Source organism: Syngnathus floridae, chromosome 9 (assembly GCF_059516105.1).
Source record: "Syngnathus floridae isolate MCC-2025c chromosome 9, RoL_Sflo_1.0, whole genome shotgun sequence".
Taxonomy (NCBI): domain Eukaryota; kingdom Metazoa; phylum Chordata; class Actinopteri; order Syngnathiformes; family Syngnathidae; genus Syngnathus; species Syngnathus floridae.
The window spans coordinates 12,803,031-12,817,500 of record NC_142421.1 but is presented as its reverse complement, the minus strand read 5'-3'; the positions used below and the strand labels follow the sequence as shown (position 1 = coordinate 12,817,500).

General features: G+C 45.9%; 1 protein-coding gene across 2 annotated transcripts in view; it reads right to left on the bottom strand.

Annotated features, from left to right (window-relative positions):
• The window catches only part of tspan14 (tetraspanin 14), a 94,480-nt gene that overhangs the window by 17,353 nt on the left and 62,657 nt on the right, over window positions 1–14,470 (bottom strand). Inside the window, exon 5 of one of the 2 annotated variants that reach the window (XM_088385438.1) lies at window positions 9,313–9,356. In XM_088385438.1, coding sequence (XP_088241564.1) covers window positions 9,313–9,356 — 44 coding nt within the window. Of the gene's footprint in view, window positions 1–9,312; window positions 9,357–10,727; window positions 11,057–14,470 lie in introns of those variants that run through there. The other variant, XM_088385441.1, reaches the window with a different exon arrangement.

Here is a 14,470-nt window from a genome sequence, read left to right as displayed (position 1 = left end):
TCTATTCAGCCCACTCATACCCCCACTCTGTTTCTCATAATAAAAATCCTCTTGCAGGAAGGAGATTTCAGACCTCCATTCGAACATCGCTGCACGCACAGCGACGAATGGACTCTCCACCTGCAGGTGTCTAAAAGGACTTACTCGTGTGGTTCTTGCAAAATAAGTTGGAGTGAGCAAATCTCTAACATTTTGGTGCCGAAACCCGGGATCCCTCATACTCGCTATCTGGCTGACGAAGGAGGACGTGCTGCATTGCCGACAAGCCAACGTCCATTAAGAGGACCTGGAGGAGAAAGTCCTGGGAAGAGAATTCTTCGCTGGGCCAGCATCTTAGGTCTGTCTTCGTCTGACAGAGGTGGATTGACGGGACCCGGCAGTGCAATGAACCAGGGGACAAGTAAGTTAAAGGCCTGAAGTTGTGTGATTGTGTTGTTGTTTGTGAAACGCGTAAAAAGGTAGAAGTGCACAGGAATAAGTATGTTTTGTGGAAGGAGGGGGTGTTGTAGAGTCCCCCTCTGGATGAGGTGTCTCTTTTGGAGCAGTGGTTCTCAAACTGTTTTAAAATCTCAGTACCTCCGTGGATCATTATTTGACGACCACTGTTCTAAAGAGTACAACCTCGCGTTGGCAGGGCTGGGGACAAGGAATTTTGTCTTTAGTTCCCAGGGAAGGTGGGGGGTGTTGTAGAGTCCCCTCACTGGATGAAGCAGCTCCTTTTTTTTTTTTAAAAAAAGGAGGACTTCGCGTTGGCAGGGCTGGGGACAAGGACTGTTGTCTTTAGTTCCCAGGGAAGGTGGGGGGTGTTGTAGAGTCCCCTCACTGGATGAAGCAGCTCCTTTTTTTAAAAGGAGGACTTCGCGTAGGCAGGGATAACTTGTGTGATTGAGTGTGTGACTGGTAGGATAAATTGGCTGAATAGCAGTTCTAGCATTGATCCACGGCATGAATACAGGCTAGTAATTTGTTGAAAGGTCAATTTAAACCTGCATTGAGGATCCTCAAAGAAAAAAATTTGAAAAAAAAATTGTATAACCTTAAACTACTAAAATTAAGATGGGAAATAAGAACGGTAAATCTCTTGCTCTGCTCTTCTTTGAGATGAGAGGTTCATGGCAAGTAGATTTCTTAAATGTATGCAATACATGCTGAAGTGGTAGAAGTGCTAGAGTGTGGTTGAAATCTTCACAAAGAGATGAGAATGAATTCAAGAGACAAAAGCTAGAAAGATGAAAACTGATGAGGTCACAAGTGTTTGTCAGACCAGGAGACAATAAGGCCCCTGTGAGCGGGTGCAAGGCCGCAGCTCAAGCCGCGGCTCAAGCGAGGGGCAAGAGGAGTTTAATAATAATAATAATAATAATAATAATATTTTTGAGGTGGCAAATTACAAATGACTATAGATCAAATTGTGTTGCACTAAAGTTAAAATATGCAAATCAAGTGGTAAAGAAATACGACTTGCTTCTAGAAGATATAAAATTAGAATGTGCTGTCCTCGTGTGCATGGGAGGGACCAGCTCATGATCGACCACAGGAAATGGCCAGCCTGTGACGAATCATTGTTGCTGAGACCTACCTTCCGCACGCGAGAGCTGTGCATGTGTGTGCGTATGTGTTAAGGTTAAAGTTAAAGTCCCAAATTGATGAAGATTGGCTAAACTTTTAGTATAGAGAAATTTGCTAGACTGTTGTCTATTCAATTTACACCGCAGAACAGAAACAATTTTGACAGATAAAAATGAGAGGAAAAGAGAGAAATCTGTTTGCGAGCAGAAACTAATCCACACTAGTGCATGTTAAGTGTCGAGCTCACATGAGAAATTCGAAGGAAAAAAAAAAAAAAAAAGAAAAGAAAAAACGACAGAACATGCTTTCAGGAATTGGAAGAAGCTAAATTGTGAATTTAAGATTTTGCAATGCTACATTTAATAGGAATAATTGATTGGTTGTGTTATAAGATTATACAAAATTCTAAATGCAAGCTAAATCTGAGAGATTGAGTTCTTCAAATTTAAAAACAAAGAAAAAATTCAGATTAATTTGCCAGTTGTTGGTTTTAGTTAAGTTTCTTTTAATTGGTGGATTGTTCTACCAGGAAACATGAGTTGAAAATGATATATGAATGTTGTGTGGTGAGCTTGGATGAATTGGGACCAATGTGATAGGAAGACTCCTTTTTGGAGACTGTGTGAGATGCATATGATGAGCATTGATTAATGATTGCCTGAATGAAAGGTTGAATGGTTGAAGTCGTTGGCGACTACTATGGAAAATTAGTAGAGCAACTTTGATGAAAGAGGGATTTTGAGCAGGTTGAATGTTAGAAAGAAACACGTAGTTTTTCGGGAAAAACAAAAACTGGAGAACCAGTAACACATGTAGAAGATGTGTGAATTGAGAAATTAAGAAGCGTTTTGGAAAGAAAGTCAAATTAAATGATGATGAAATCATATGTAGTAATACAATACTTTACTACATATGGATTCTCTAAATCATACAATTGAGTAAAATAAAACATACGTTTTGATTTGTATTCAATTTTCTAAGATTCTTGTGATAAACAATGAGAAAACGATTGAAAAGTAACTAAAGAAACTACAAGAAAGTGAAAATGTCTAATCATTTGCTAGCTGAGTCGCTCCCCATTCGGGGAGGCCATCCATTTACTTGCTAAGCTAGTTGTCAAAACAGTCCAATTGCCACGAAAAGTAGCTATGTGCACGTGTGCAGTACACACACACACGAGACTGATAAGGTGTCAAGAGGTAACAAGCTTGCAGACAGATTCCACAAAGCTGCAGCGCAAAAGACACTTCAAATTTTATATATACACAAGAAGCAGATTAGATCACTGAAACATTTTTAAAGATGTGCGGCGACAAAGTCCATAGAGTGAAATTCAATTATGGACAAAAAGAGGGGCAAGTTTAGAGAATGGCATCTATAAATGACCTACCCTACCAAAGAACCTATGCAAATGGGCAGCAATATTGAGCCATGGTGCGTGTCAGATGGCTCAAGAGGAGGGATAGTGGGGCAGGTCAGTCAGCTTTATACAACATATGGATTTGATTCATATTCAAAACATTTTCAAAACAAAACAAAAATTTTTTTTTGAAGAGCTTGTTTCAACAAAAACAAAAACACTGAATGCCTTCAATTTAAAAGATCAATTTGACCTTTGCAGGATGATCTGCTGTGTCGGATCTGGACTGCCATGAAAGTATGATGTTTATATGTGTACTTTGTCAACAACCGCTGTATATGTTAAAGAATAGGATGAGTTGCAGGATTTACAATATAAAAACGAGACCGCTGTTATTAGAAGAATTTGAAGTTTGGTAAACAAACGTTACCAGCAAATTGATGGAAGCAGCTACAGTTGGAGATAGTCTTACAAGTTTGATGTCCCAGCCTGTCATTCTCAGTGTCAGGGTCCCTGAAACCCAGTCCGAGACTTCGCCTGCAGCCGTGAACAACCACAAAATGGTGCCTGGCTCTGAAGCACCTTTGACCTTTGGCGAAGGACAAGAAAAGACTGCTGTTGTGCTTGGAGGGGGACAAGTACACTCCGGAGGACAGACAACATCCTCGGGGACGAGAAAAGACAGTGAAAAGCGGAGGAACTCACAATGATGAAAATTGACTCATTTGAACAATGGACTCATTCAAGAGTGATGGATGGGGTCGCTCTGAAGCAACAACAAAAGAACACCAACTTGAGAGGGTGAAGTGCGGCAAAAAGATATGGACTTGGAGTGTCCGACAACCAAATCGCACTCCTTGCTACGGCGTTACCAAATTTGGCGAAGCTTGGTTCAAAGTGGAAGGGAGGTTCATTGTGCACTGAGTTTGACAGAACTGAGGAGATTTGATAAATAAATAAATAAAAAATTGAAAAATACGTAGGGCTACAGAGAAAAGCATTATAATCAGAGATTGAACGGATTTGGATAAAACAAATAGGCTAAAACGGTAGGAAACAAGAGCAAGATCTGATATTTTGGCTCATCAAGCTTAAGACGTAGAGGTCGAGTTATATAAATTTTAGAACAGGACATTTGGCAGTCAGGAGGAAGCTAGGTTGCTCAATGTACCTACTCAATACAATAGTAAGGTTTTTTGTACCACAGTGGAGGTTGGATGGTCAGAAAGTTAGGTATGTTCAATTTTTGACATTCACACAATCATGCATAGGAGTCACACGGCGACAGTTAACAAGTCGATGACTGCAATAGGGGCCACCTACGACTGCACCGACATGAAAAAGTAGAAGCGAGAGAGCAGAGTATGGGATTATATGCTAAAACGTCTGCTATACAGTTACCAATAGGAGATTCTATCAAAAGAAGCTACATGAGAGATGGATTAGAATCCTTTTGTCTGTGTGTTCTGTGTGTGTGTGTGTGTGTGTGTGTGTGTGTGTGTGTGTGTGTGTGTGTGTGTGTGTGCACACCCTGTGTGGGTGCAAGCGTGTGAGGAGAAAGAAGGCATGGGTAAGACAATCTCTTTTAAACCAGGAGGCAATAAATGGGAACGCCCCTGTCATAAATAGTTTTTGGTTAAAGGGAATCATTAGGAGGTGTTCAAACTCTTCCCGCAAACACTCCTATTTGCCAGTTAAATGGGCACGACAATTGACTACGAAAGTTGCAAACAACAGATGAAGAGCAGTCCTTGGCAGATTATATGATCAGGACGCTCAAACTGTGTCAAAGACAAATTTACTGCCGCTTGATCTTTCCTCCTCACAGGTCGACAACCCCATCAATCCAGGAGACTGGGTCTACATCAAGGTCATCAAAAGAAGGAACTGGGCCAGCCACGACGGGAGGGACCATTCCAAGTCTTGCTGACTACACATGTTGCATCCAAGGTTGCAGGACCCACAAATGCATTAACGACGACTGCTCTCCAGGAGGAAACTGGATGGGAGCTTTGGACATCACCGCTGTGTGCCAGGATGAGAGAGCCGTTTTCAAGGTGTAAGGGCTCTACTACCGACATGGCTGCACCATCGGACGGGACCTACTTCACCCAGAAGTTCAGAAGCACTGCCTCACCTGCATCCTGTGAGTGCACGTGCCTGTTCAGAACGGATCGTGGTTTTGTGGTCACCAGAGTTGTCCGATGCTGCCTGCCAACTGGACACGAGTGTGTGCGCCAGTGTGAGTGACAGACCACACCTACAGACTAGAACATCATCAGCTGACGAAAACACGAGCACATATACAACTTCTTAGACGTGACAGATGTGATAATGATAATGAGACGTGGATTGCGTAGATGCTGTTCTGTTGAGCATGTTTTACGGAAGCTTGTTGATTTGACCATCAAATATGCTTCGCAAGTGATGGATACAATGATGTACTGTTTCTGTGTTTTTCTTTTTATTTTTTATTTGATAGCATTCTGGTCGCCTAAGGCAAAGGGGCCGCGTAAGAATTTTCCTGCTAATAACATCTGGCCAGCAGGTTTTTCGCTTACACAATAAGTTTGATCTGGGGTATTGAGGTAATGCCTCATCTTCACTGGAAAGTGTTGCTATCATTGTTTTATTTTTTTTTATTTTTACTATTCTTCTTTCTTCATTATACATGTATATATGTTTGTTTTACTTGTCTTTGTTGTTTGGGGTGACATAATCATATGATAAAACAGGAGGGAGATGTTAGGGTTTTCCAGGTTATCTTTATCATAGGATTATGTTGGAATGTAGACTATAATGATTAACCAATCTTGTCTTGCTCTCACAACGCAGTAAAATAAAGTGGTTGCATTCTCTGCTTGATTGACCAGCTGCAGAGGAAGCAATCAAAGTTGTTCTGTTTCCCACAACATCGTAAAACACCCCCTGCTCTGATCTTACCAGAAGCCGGGGGTTCACCAAACCTGTCAACTCTCAACCCCCACTCTGTTTCTCTTAATAAATATCCTCTTGCAGGAAGGAGAGTTCAGACCTCCATTCGAACATCGCTGCACGCACAGCGACGAATGGACTCTCCACCTGCAGGTGTCTAAAAGGCCTTACTTGTCTCCCGTGTGGTTCTTGCAAGATAAGTTGGAGTGAGCAAATCTCTAACACCTTTTACCTTTCCTGACTCTGAAAATTTTAACCATTCAGTTGTTGAAACGCTCCAAATGGTGTGGAAACTTTCTTGCTTAGTTAGTCATCTAAAATGCTCCACTAATTTCTGTTTTTCACAACCTTGTAATACAATGAGCTGGGACCCTCCGCACTGATTAACCAGTTGCTGAGGTGACCACCAAACATGTCCAATGTCACCCCCACTTTGCTTGTTCTCAATAAATATGCTCTTGCAAGAGACCAAAGGCAGACTTTGTTCGAACATCGCTGTATGTACAGTGACGAACAATTTCTCCACTTGCAAGTACTCAAAGGGCATACTGTCTCCCGTGTGGTTCTTGCAAAGTTAGAGTGAGCACCACTCTAACATTTTGGTGCCGTGACCCGGATCCCAACATACCCACTCCTGACCGACAGAGGATGACGTGCTGCATTCCGTCGACGGGCCAGCATCCATTAGCCAGACCTGGTAAAAAAACGACCTGAGAAAGAAATTCTTTGCGGGGCCAGCATCTTAGGTCTGCCTTCGTCTGACAGCGGCGGATTGACGGGATCCGGAAGTGCAACGAACAAGGGGACAAGTAAGTAAAACCCCTGAAGTTGTGTGATTGTGCTGATGTGAAAAAAGGAATTTTAAATAGGCAGGACAGAACATCTTAAGTCCCGTGGAAGGAGGGGGTGTTGTAGAGTCCCCCTCTGAATGAAGTAGCTCTTCTAAAGAGTACTACTTCGCGTTGACAGAGCTGGGTAACAGGACTGTTGTCTTTAGTTCCCAGGGAAGTAGGGGGTGTTGTAGAGTCCCCCTCTGGATGAAGCAGCTCTTTTTTTTTTTTTTTTTTTAAGAAGACTTCGCGTTGGGAGGGATAGAAAATTTGTTTGGTTGAGAGTGTGACTGGTAGGACTGAAAAGCAATAACACAGGCTAGAAATTTGTTGGAAGGTCAATTTAAACCTGCATTGAGGATCTCAAAGAAAAAAAAGAATTAAATTGTAAAAGCCTAAAATACCAAATTAAGATGGGAAATGAAAATGGCAAATCTCTAGATAAAGGAGCTCTTGAAGGAGATGAGAAGTACATGGCGAGTAGATTTCTTAATTGTATGCGATACATGCCGAAGTGGAAGAGAGAAGAGAACAAATTCATCCATTCATCTTCTTCCGCTTATCCGGGGTCGGGTCGCGGGGGCAGCAGCTTTAGGAGGGACTCCCAGACTTCCCTCTCCCCAGCCACTTCATCCAGCTCATCCCGGGGGATCCCAAGGCGTTCTGAGAGACATAGTCTCTCCAGCGTGTCCTGGGTCGACCCCGGGGTCTTCTACCGGTGGGACATGCCCGGAACACCTCCCCAGGGAGGCGTCCAGGAGGCATCCTAATGAGATGCCCGAGCCACCTCATCTGGCTCCTCTAAACGTGGAGGAGTAGCGACTCTACTCCGAGTCTCTCCTGGATGACCGAGCTTCTCACCCTATCTCTAAGGGAGAGCCCGGACATCCTGCGGAAAAAACTCATTTCGGCCACTTGTATCCGGGATCTTGTTCTTTCGGTCACGACCCATAGCTCATGACCATAGGTGAGCGTAGGAGCATAAATCGACCGGTAAATTGAGAGCTTTGCTTTTTGGCTCAGCTCTCTCTTTACCACGACGAACCGGTACACAGTCCGCATTACTGTCGACGGTGCACCGATCTGCCTGTCGATCTCGCGCTCCATCCTCCCCTCACTCGTGAACAAGACCCCAAGCCATTTGAACTCCTCCACTTGGGGCAGGATCTCATCCCCGATCTGGAGAGGGCATTCCACCCTTTTCTGACCGAGGACCATGGACTCGGATTTGGTGGTACTGACCTTCATCCCGACTGCTTCACACTCGGCTGCGAACCGCTCCAGTGAGAGCTGGAGATCACGGCCTGAAGAAGCCAACAGCACCACGTCGTCTGGAAAAAGCAGAGACACGATGCTGAGGTCCCGAAACCGGACCCCCTCAACGCCTCGGCTGCGCCTAGAAATTCTGTCCATAAAAATTATGAACAGAATCGGTGAGAAAGGGCAGGCTTGGCGGAGTCCAACCCTCACTGGGAACGAATCCGACTTACTGCCGGAAATGCGGAGCAAACTCTGGCATCGGTAATACAGGGCCCGAACCGCCCTTATCAGTTGGTTCGGCACCCTGTACTCCCGAAGCACCCTTCACAGAACCTCCCGAGGGACGCGGTCGAACGCCTTCTCCAAGTCCATAAAACACATGTGGACTAGTTGGGCGAACTCCCATGCACCCTCGAGGATCCTACCGAGGGTGTAGAGCTGGTCCACGGTTACACGGCCAAGACGAAAGCCACACTGCTCCGCCTGAATCCGAGGTTCGACCTCCTGATGGACCCTCCTCTCCAGCACCCCTGAATAGACCTTACCGGGGAGGCTGAGGAGTGTGATTCCCCTGTAATTGGAACACACCCGGTCCCTTTCTTAAAGAGGGGAACCACCACCCCAGTCTCCCGATCCAGAGGCACTGTCCCCGATGTCCACGCAATGTTGTAGAGGCGTGTCAGCCATGACAGCCCCACAACATCCAGAGCCTTTAAGAACTCCGGGCGGATCTCATCCACCCCCGGGGCCTTGCCACCGAGGAGTTTTTTAACTACCTCAGTGACTTCGACCCCAGAGATTGGAGAGTCCGCCTCAGAGTCTCCAGGCCCTGCTTCCTCAATGGAAGGCGTGTAGGTGGAATTGAGGAGGTCTTTGAAGTACTCTCCCCACCGACTCACGACGTCCCGAGTTGAGGTCAGCAGCACGCCATCCCCACTGCAAACAGTGTTGACGTTGCACTGCTTCCCCCTCCTGAGACGCTGGATGGTGGACCAGAATTTCCTCGAATCTAATCTCTCTTATTTTCCTGTGCAAACACTTGTACAGTCTTGACACAGCCAATCAACTAGTTCTCCCGACTTTAGGATTAAATGTCTTTATTTCATAATTTTGCTTCATCCAATTTCAGACAGAATGCTCTCTGTCTTAAAAAAGGAAAGAAAAAAAAATCTATGCGGGCTAGACCCTAAATGAGTGTGGACCAGTTCCTGTAAACAACTAATCCCCCCACTTTTTTTTCTTTTCTTCCATTTTGCGGTGCAAACCAGACAAACTACAGTCTAGCAAATTCTTCAGTGCACCATTGTAGCCAATTTTGTCTTACAACACATAACACCGACAGACAACATACAAACCCACAAGCAACGTAGAGCAAATGTCGTCTTCTCCCCGCTTCAAACACCCTGTGGGAAACACAGATTGTCCCTTTAACTTTCTCCCTGAGCACACTCAGCCCCCACTGGGCAAACGGCCTGCTCTGTTTTTCCTCTTTAGCTTTTTCTTTTTTCTTCATTCTCTAACACTCCTCCCTCAAAAAGCGCACACACTATACAGCGAGGCACCGCTCTCACGCCAGCTCTACTATGTATTTAGCAAACTCTGGAGGCCAGCTTCGCTTCACAAGCCGCCTCCAAAAGTAGTTGTAGGTTCGAGCTGTTTCCTTTCGAAGCCTTTCCGTGTGCACTCGGAACAGGGACGATACAGCTCTTAGTTACTCAACGGCGCTTTTTGCGTCGTCTCTACTCAGAAAACCAATTCGAGAACTACCGCCTCGCTAATTGATGCTCTCAACGGCGGGATGCACTTTCTGCGCTCCAATATACCGCCACGCAAGAAACGTGCCGAATTACCATCCCCTCTAGCAAAAGCAATCTCTCTTGCATTCTCACTCAAAATCTTCGAGGTGAGGGGCACTGGCCACCATTACGATGACACAAAACAGTTCTAATCCTTCCGTAGTACCAAAGGTTCTATTCTAGGAAACTATATTCCTTAAAGAGACTGTTCTTATGTCACTCAAGGCCATTCTGACATTTGTTTGTATCAGTGAGCGGAATTATGACAGTTCCTGGGAAGAAAAAACTGAAAAAAACTCCGCACAGGTTCATTTTGGAGCTGCGAGTAAATATTTACTAGTAAATCTTAAATCACAACCCCCCTCAACACGTTGGGCGCCAAAATGTCAAACGCACACTTTTTATCAAAGTGCCACCGGCTTCCCGGTAACGGGTTCGATGAGCCGGGGTGAAGGGACTCGTCCGTAATCTAACCACCCAAGTTAAATCAATTCTCCCAGAATCAATCTAATTTCTTTATGACGCCAATCCCTCTCAAGTCACCAGAAGCGCGTGCCGAGTAACTCAATTCGAGGCAAGTCTTCAAAATGACCGCGCCATAATGATGGCCCCCTTTGGTAGTTTAATGCTTTTGTTATGTTACAGATATTTTTAGATGTCTTTGTTAAGACCTCAAGGATTCGTTAATTTACTAGAGCGCCCTCGCCCTAGCTGAGCTCAAGATAACTACTTCGAACCAGATCTGACAATTCCTGATGTTAAGGATTAAAGCTGTCTTTACTTTAAAAAGAATTGAACAGATTTAAAGAATGACTATGATAGGGGAATATTTTAAAGTTGTAATTACTGCATCTAAAACCATGCTCAACATAGTTAATACGAAATAATCGATAACCGAATTAAGGCTTAAGAAGAGATTTAATGAAGAAGCAAGCAAAAGAATTACAAGTCGAAAAAACAAAAAAAAAACAGACTCACCCACTCAAAACAAAAGAGGAGACTAAAGGTCTAAAGTCCTATTTGGTTGAACAAGTCGAGTGACCGGCTCTCCTTTGTTCCAAAATCCGAATTCTGTTTAAAAAAAAGAGGAAAGGTCTGGCCGTGAGGAGCGTAGCCAAAAAAGTAAAATTGGCGACTTCCCCTTTCTGCCCGGAGCGGCTGTCTCCACTGCCTTCCACGAAGCTTAAAATTTGACAAAGTCCAATTCGAAGACTCTGGAAATTCATCTTGGTAGATTTTGGTTCAACCTCAAAAAGAATGAAAAGTCCATATTCGTTCTTTTACTCCGGGCAGCGTCACGGCCATCGCCCTGACTAGGAAGAAGCGCCCCGCTCTGTGTTCGGGCAACATATTTATCGGCTTCTGGCATTACCTCATTGGAATATGTAGGTGAAAGGTCAGAATCCCTGCACCACTGGTTGTCTTGGCAACCTTGCTTCAAGCAGCAACCACTGCGCCTGACTACAGTTTGCCACCGGATGCAGATGTTTCCTGTTTTGCTTGTTCTTTTACTATTAGCCCTTGATGTCTCCTCTCAACTTAATACATTCAGGTATGGATGGAACACCAATGTTAAGTACAGGTTGGACAAAACATTGCAACATTAATCACATATATGTTGTCTAATAAAGATCAATCCCAACACATATTAGTACTTAACACAATAATGGGCTCCTCCAACTTAAACAGACATATTGATATTGCTCAAGCTGTCATATCTTAAAATCATGGCATAGCAAACTTATATTCCAAAATTGTGCGTTGCTATGTGTTTGAACAGGTCGTATCCTCCCAATTCAAAAAAAAAGTCAAAAGTCAAAAGTCAGCTTTATTGTCAATTTCTCCACATGCCAAAGACACACAAAGAAACCGAAATTTCGTTCCCTGCTGTCCCACGGTGACAAGACATGGCCCACAATAGACAATCATGTAAACAAGTAAACAACAGCGTGCTGAATAAATAACGAATAAATAACACAACAAATAAATAAATAAGAGGAGCAAAAAGGAGCAAGTGAGCGTACAGCAGACATTCCAGAAAATAGCGCAACAGTGCCGCACGCTACGCAGAAAGGGGTAGCGAGTTCAGGGTCCTAACAGCCTGGAGAAAGAAGCTGTTGGCGAGTCTGGTGGTGCGGGAGCGCAGGCTCCTGTACCTCTTCCCAGAGGGCAGAAGGTCAAACAAAGAGTGAGCCAGGTGACTCACATCACTCGCAATCAAGGTTGCCTTGCGGGCGAGATGGGAGGTGTAAATGTCTTTCAGGGAGGGAAGCGAAGCATCAATCATCTTACCAGCCGTATTCACTATGCGCTGCAGGGCCTTCAAGTTCTGTTCAGTGCAGCTACTACCCCAGACAGCGATGCAACTGGTGAGGACGCTCTCAATGGTGCCATGGTAGAATGTACACTGGACTGCCTGAGGAGCACACGCACGCCTGAGCTTCCGCAGGTTTCTTTGCCAGTGACGCGGTGTTTGCGGACCAGGAGAGGTCCTCACTGATGTGCACCCCCAGGAACTTGGTGCAGCTCACCCTCTCCACCACAGCACCGTCGATGATCAGCGGCAGGTGTTTTGTGTGACCCTTCCGGAAGTCAACAAGGATTTCCTTGGTCTTGTTTACGTTCAGGAGGAGGTTGGTGTCCCTGCACCACGTGGTCAGAAAGTCAATTTCCGACCTGTACCGAGTCTCGTCGCCCTTCGTGATGAGACCCACCAGAGTCGTGTCGTCAGCAAACTTCACTATGCGGTTGTCGCTGTAGGTCGCAGTGCAGTCATGCGTCAGCAGGGTGAAGAGCAATGGACTGAGCAAGCAGCCCTGGGGGGGGCCTCGTGCTCAGCGTGATGCTGGCGGAGATTTTGTCGCCAACACGCACCACCTGAGGCCTCTGACAGAGGAAGTCCAGTAATCAGTTGCAGAGGGAGGTACTGAGGCCCAGCTCGTCGAGTTTGCAGATGAGTCGCTGCGGCACAATGGTGTTGAAGGCAGAGCTAAAGTCCACAAACAGCAATCTCACATATGAGTCCTTTCTCTCCAGGTGGGTGAGGGCCGAGTGGAGGGCAGAGCAGATGGTATCCTCAGAGGACCGTTTGGCACGGCACGCAAACTGGAAAGGGTCAATGGTGGGGGGGAGAACGGATTTGATGTGCTCCATGACAAGCCGCTCAAAGAACTTCATGATGATGGGCGTCAGTGCCACGGGGCGGTAGTCATTGAAGCAGGACGGTGCAGGTTTCTTCGGCACAGGAACGATGGTGGCAGCCTTGAAACACGAGGGGACGATGGCCTGCTGCAGGGAAACGTTAAAGATGTCCGTGAAGACACCCGACAGCTCCCCAGCGCAGTCCTTCAGCGCTCGACCGGGGATGTTGTCAGGGCCCGCCGCCTTAAGGGTGTCAATAGCGGCAAGCGCCCTCCTTACTCCGTCGGCAGAGAGGCGCAGGGGCTGCTTGTGTGTGGGGGGGGAGTGGTCTTCAGCGGGCAAGTGCTGTTCTGGGCGTCGAAGCGAGCAAAGAAGTGGTTAAGATCGTTCAGATTCAAGAGATTCAAGATTCAAGAGTTTTTTATTCGCCATGTTTGAGCGTGCCAAACAAGGAGTTTGACTTCGGTAAATCACAGCCTCTGTTCAACATTTAGGTGACTAACAACAACACTCAGGACATGTGAAGAACGAAAGATATTCTCAAACATCCCCTGATCTTAAACTCCCAAGAGGGCAAGGAAAAACTCAAAACTCCAGCTAGGGGAAATGAGAAACCTTGAGAAAAGACCACAGATGGGAGGGTCCCTCTCCTAGGATGACCAGGCTGCAATGGATGCAGAGAGGACACATAGTACAAACAGTGTAGACAAAAAAGGTGTAGAAAGCAGGATGTTATTGCACAGTAATGACTCTGAGACTCTAAGAGTGGTGTGAGTTCATCAGAGCGACAGCCTGGGGGAAGAAGCTGTCTCTGTGTCTGCTGGTTTTAGTGTACAGAGCTCTATAACGGCGTCCGGAGGGGAGTAGTTCAAACAGGCTGCAACCTGGGTGCGAAGGGTCTGTTGAGATGTTACTTGCACGTTTCCTGGTCCTGGACAGGTACAAGTCTTGGATAGATGGGAGGTTGATTCCCATTATCTTTTCTGCAGTCCTTATTGTCCGTTGCAGTCTGTGCTTGTCTTGTTTGGAGGCCGATCCAAACCAGACAGAGATGGAGGTGCAGAGGACAGACTGGATGATGGCAGTGTAGAAGGTCTTCAGCAGCTCCTGCGGCAGGTTGAACTTCTTGAGCTGTCTCAGGAAGTACAGCCTCTGCTGGGCCTTCTTCCGGACAGAGTCTATGTGGCCGGTCCATTTCAGGTCCCGAGAGATTGTGGTTCCCAGGAACTTGAAGGTGTCTGATGAGAGAATAGTATTACTGCGGATAGTGAGGGGTGAAAGTGGTGAAGGGCCTCGCCTGAAGTCCACTGTCATCTCCACGGTCTTGAGCGGGTTCAGGTCCAGGTGGTTTTGGCTGCACCAGTGGACCAGCCGCTCCACCTCCTGTCTGTACGCAGTCTCATCACCGTTCTGGATCAGTCCGATGAGAGTGGTGTCGTCTGCATACTTCAGGAGCTTCACAGAAGAGTCACTTGTGGAGAAATCGTTGGTGTAGAGGGAGAAGAGCAGTGGGGAGAGGACGCACCCCTGAGGGGCTCCAGTGTTGGTGGTTAGGGTGTCAGATGTGATGCTCCCCAGCC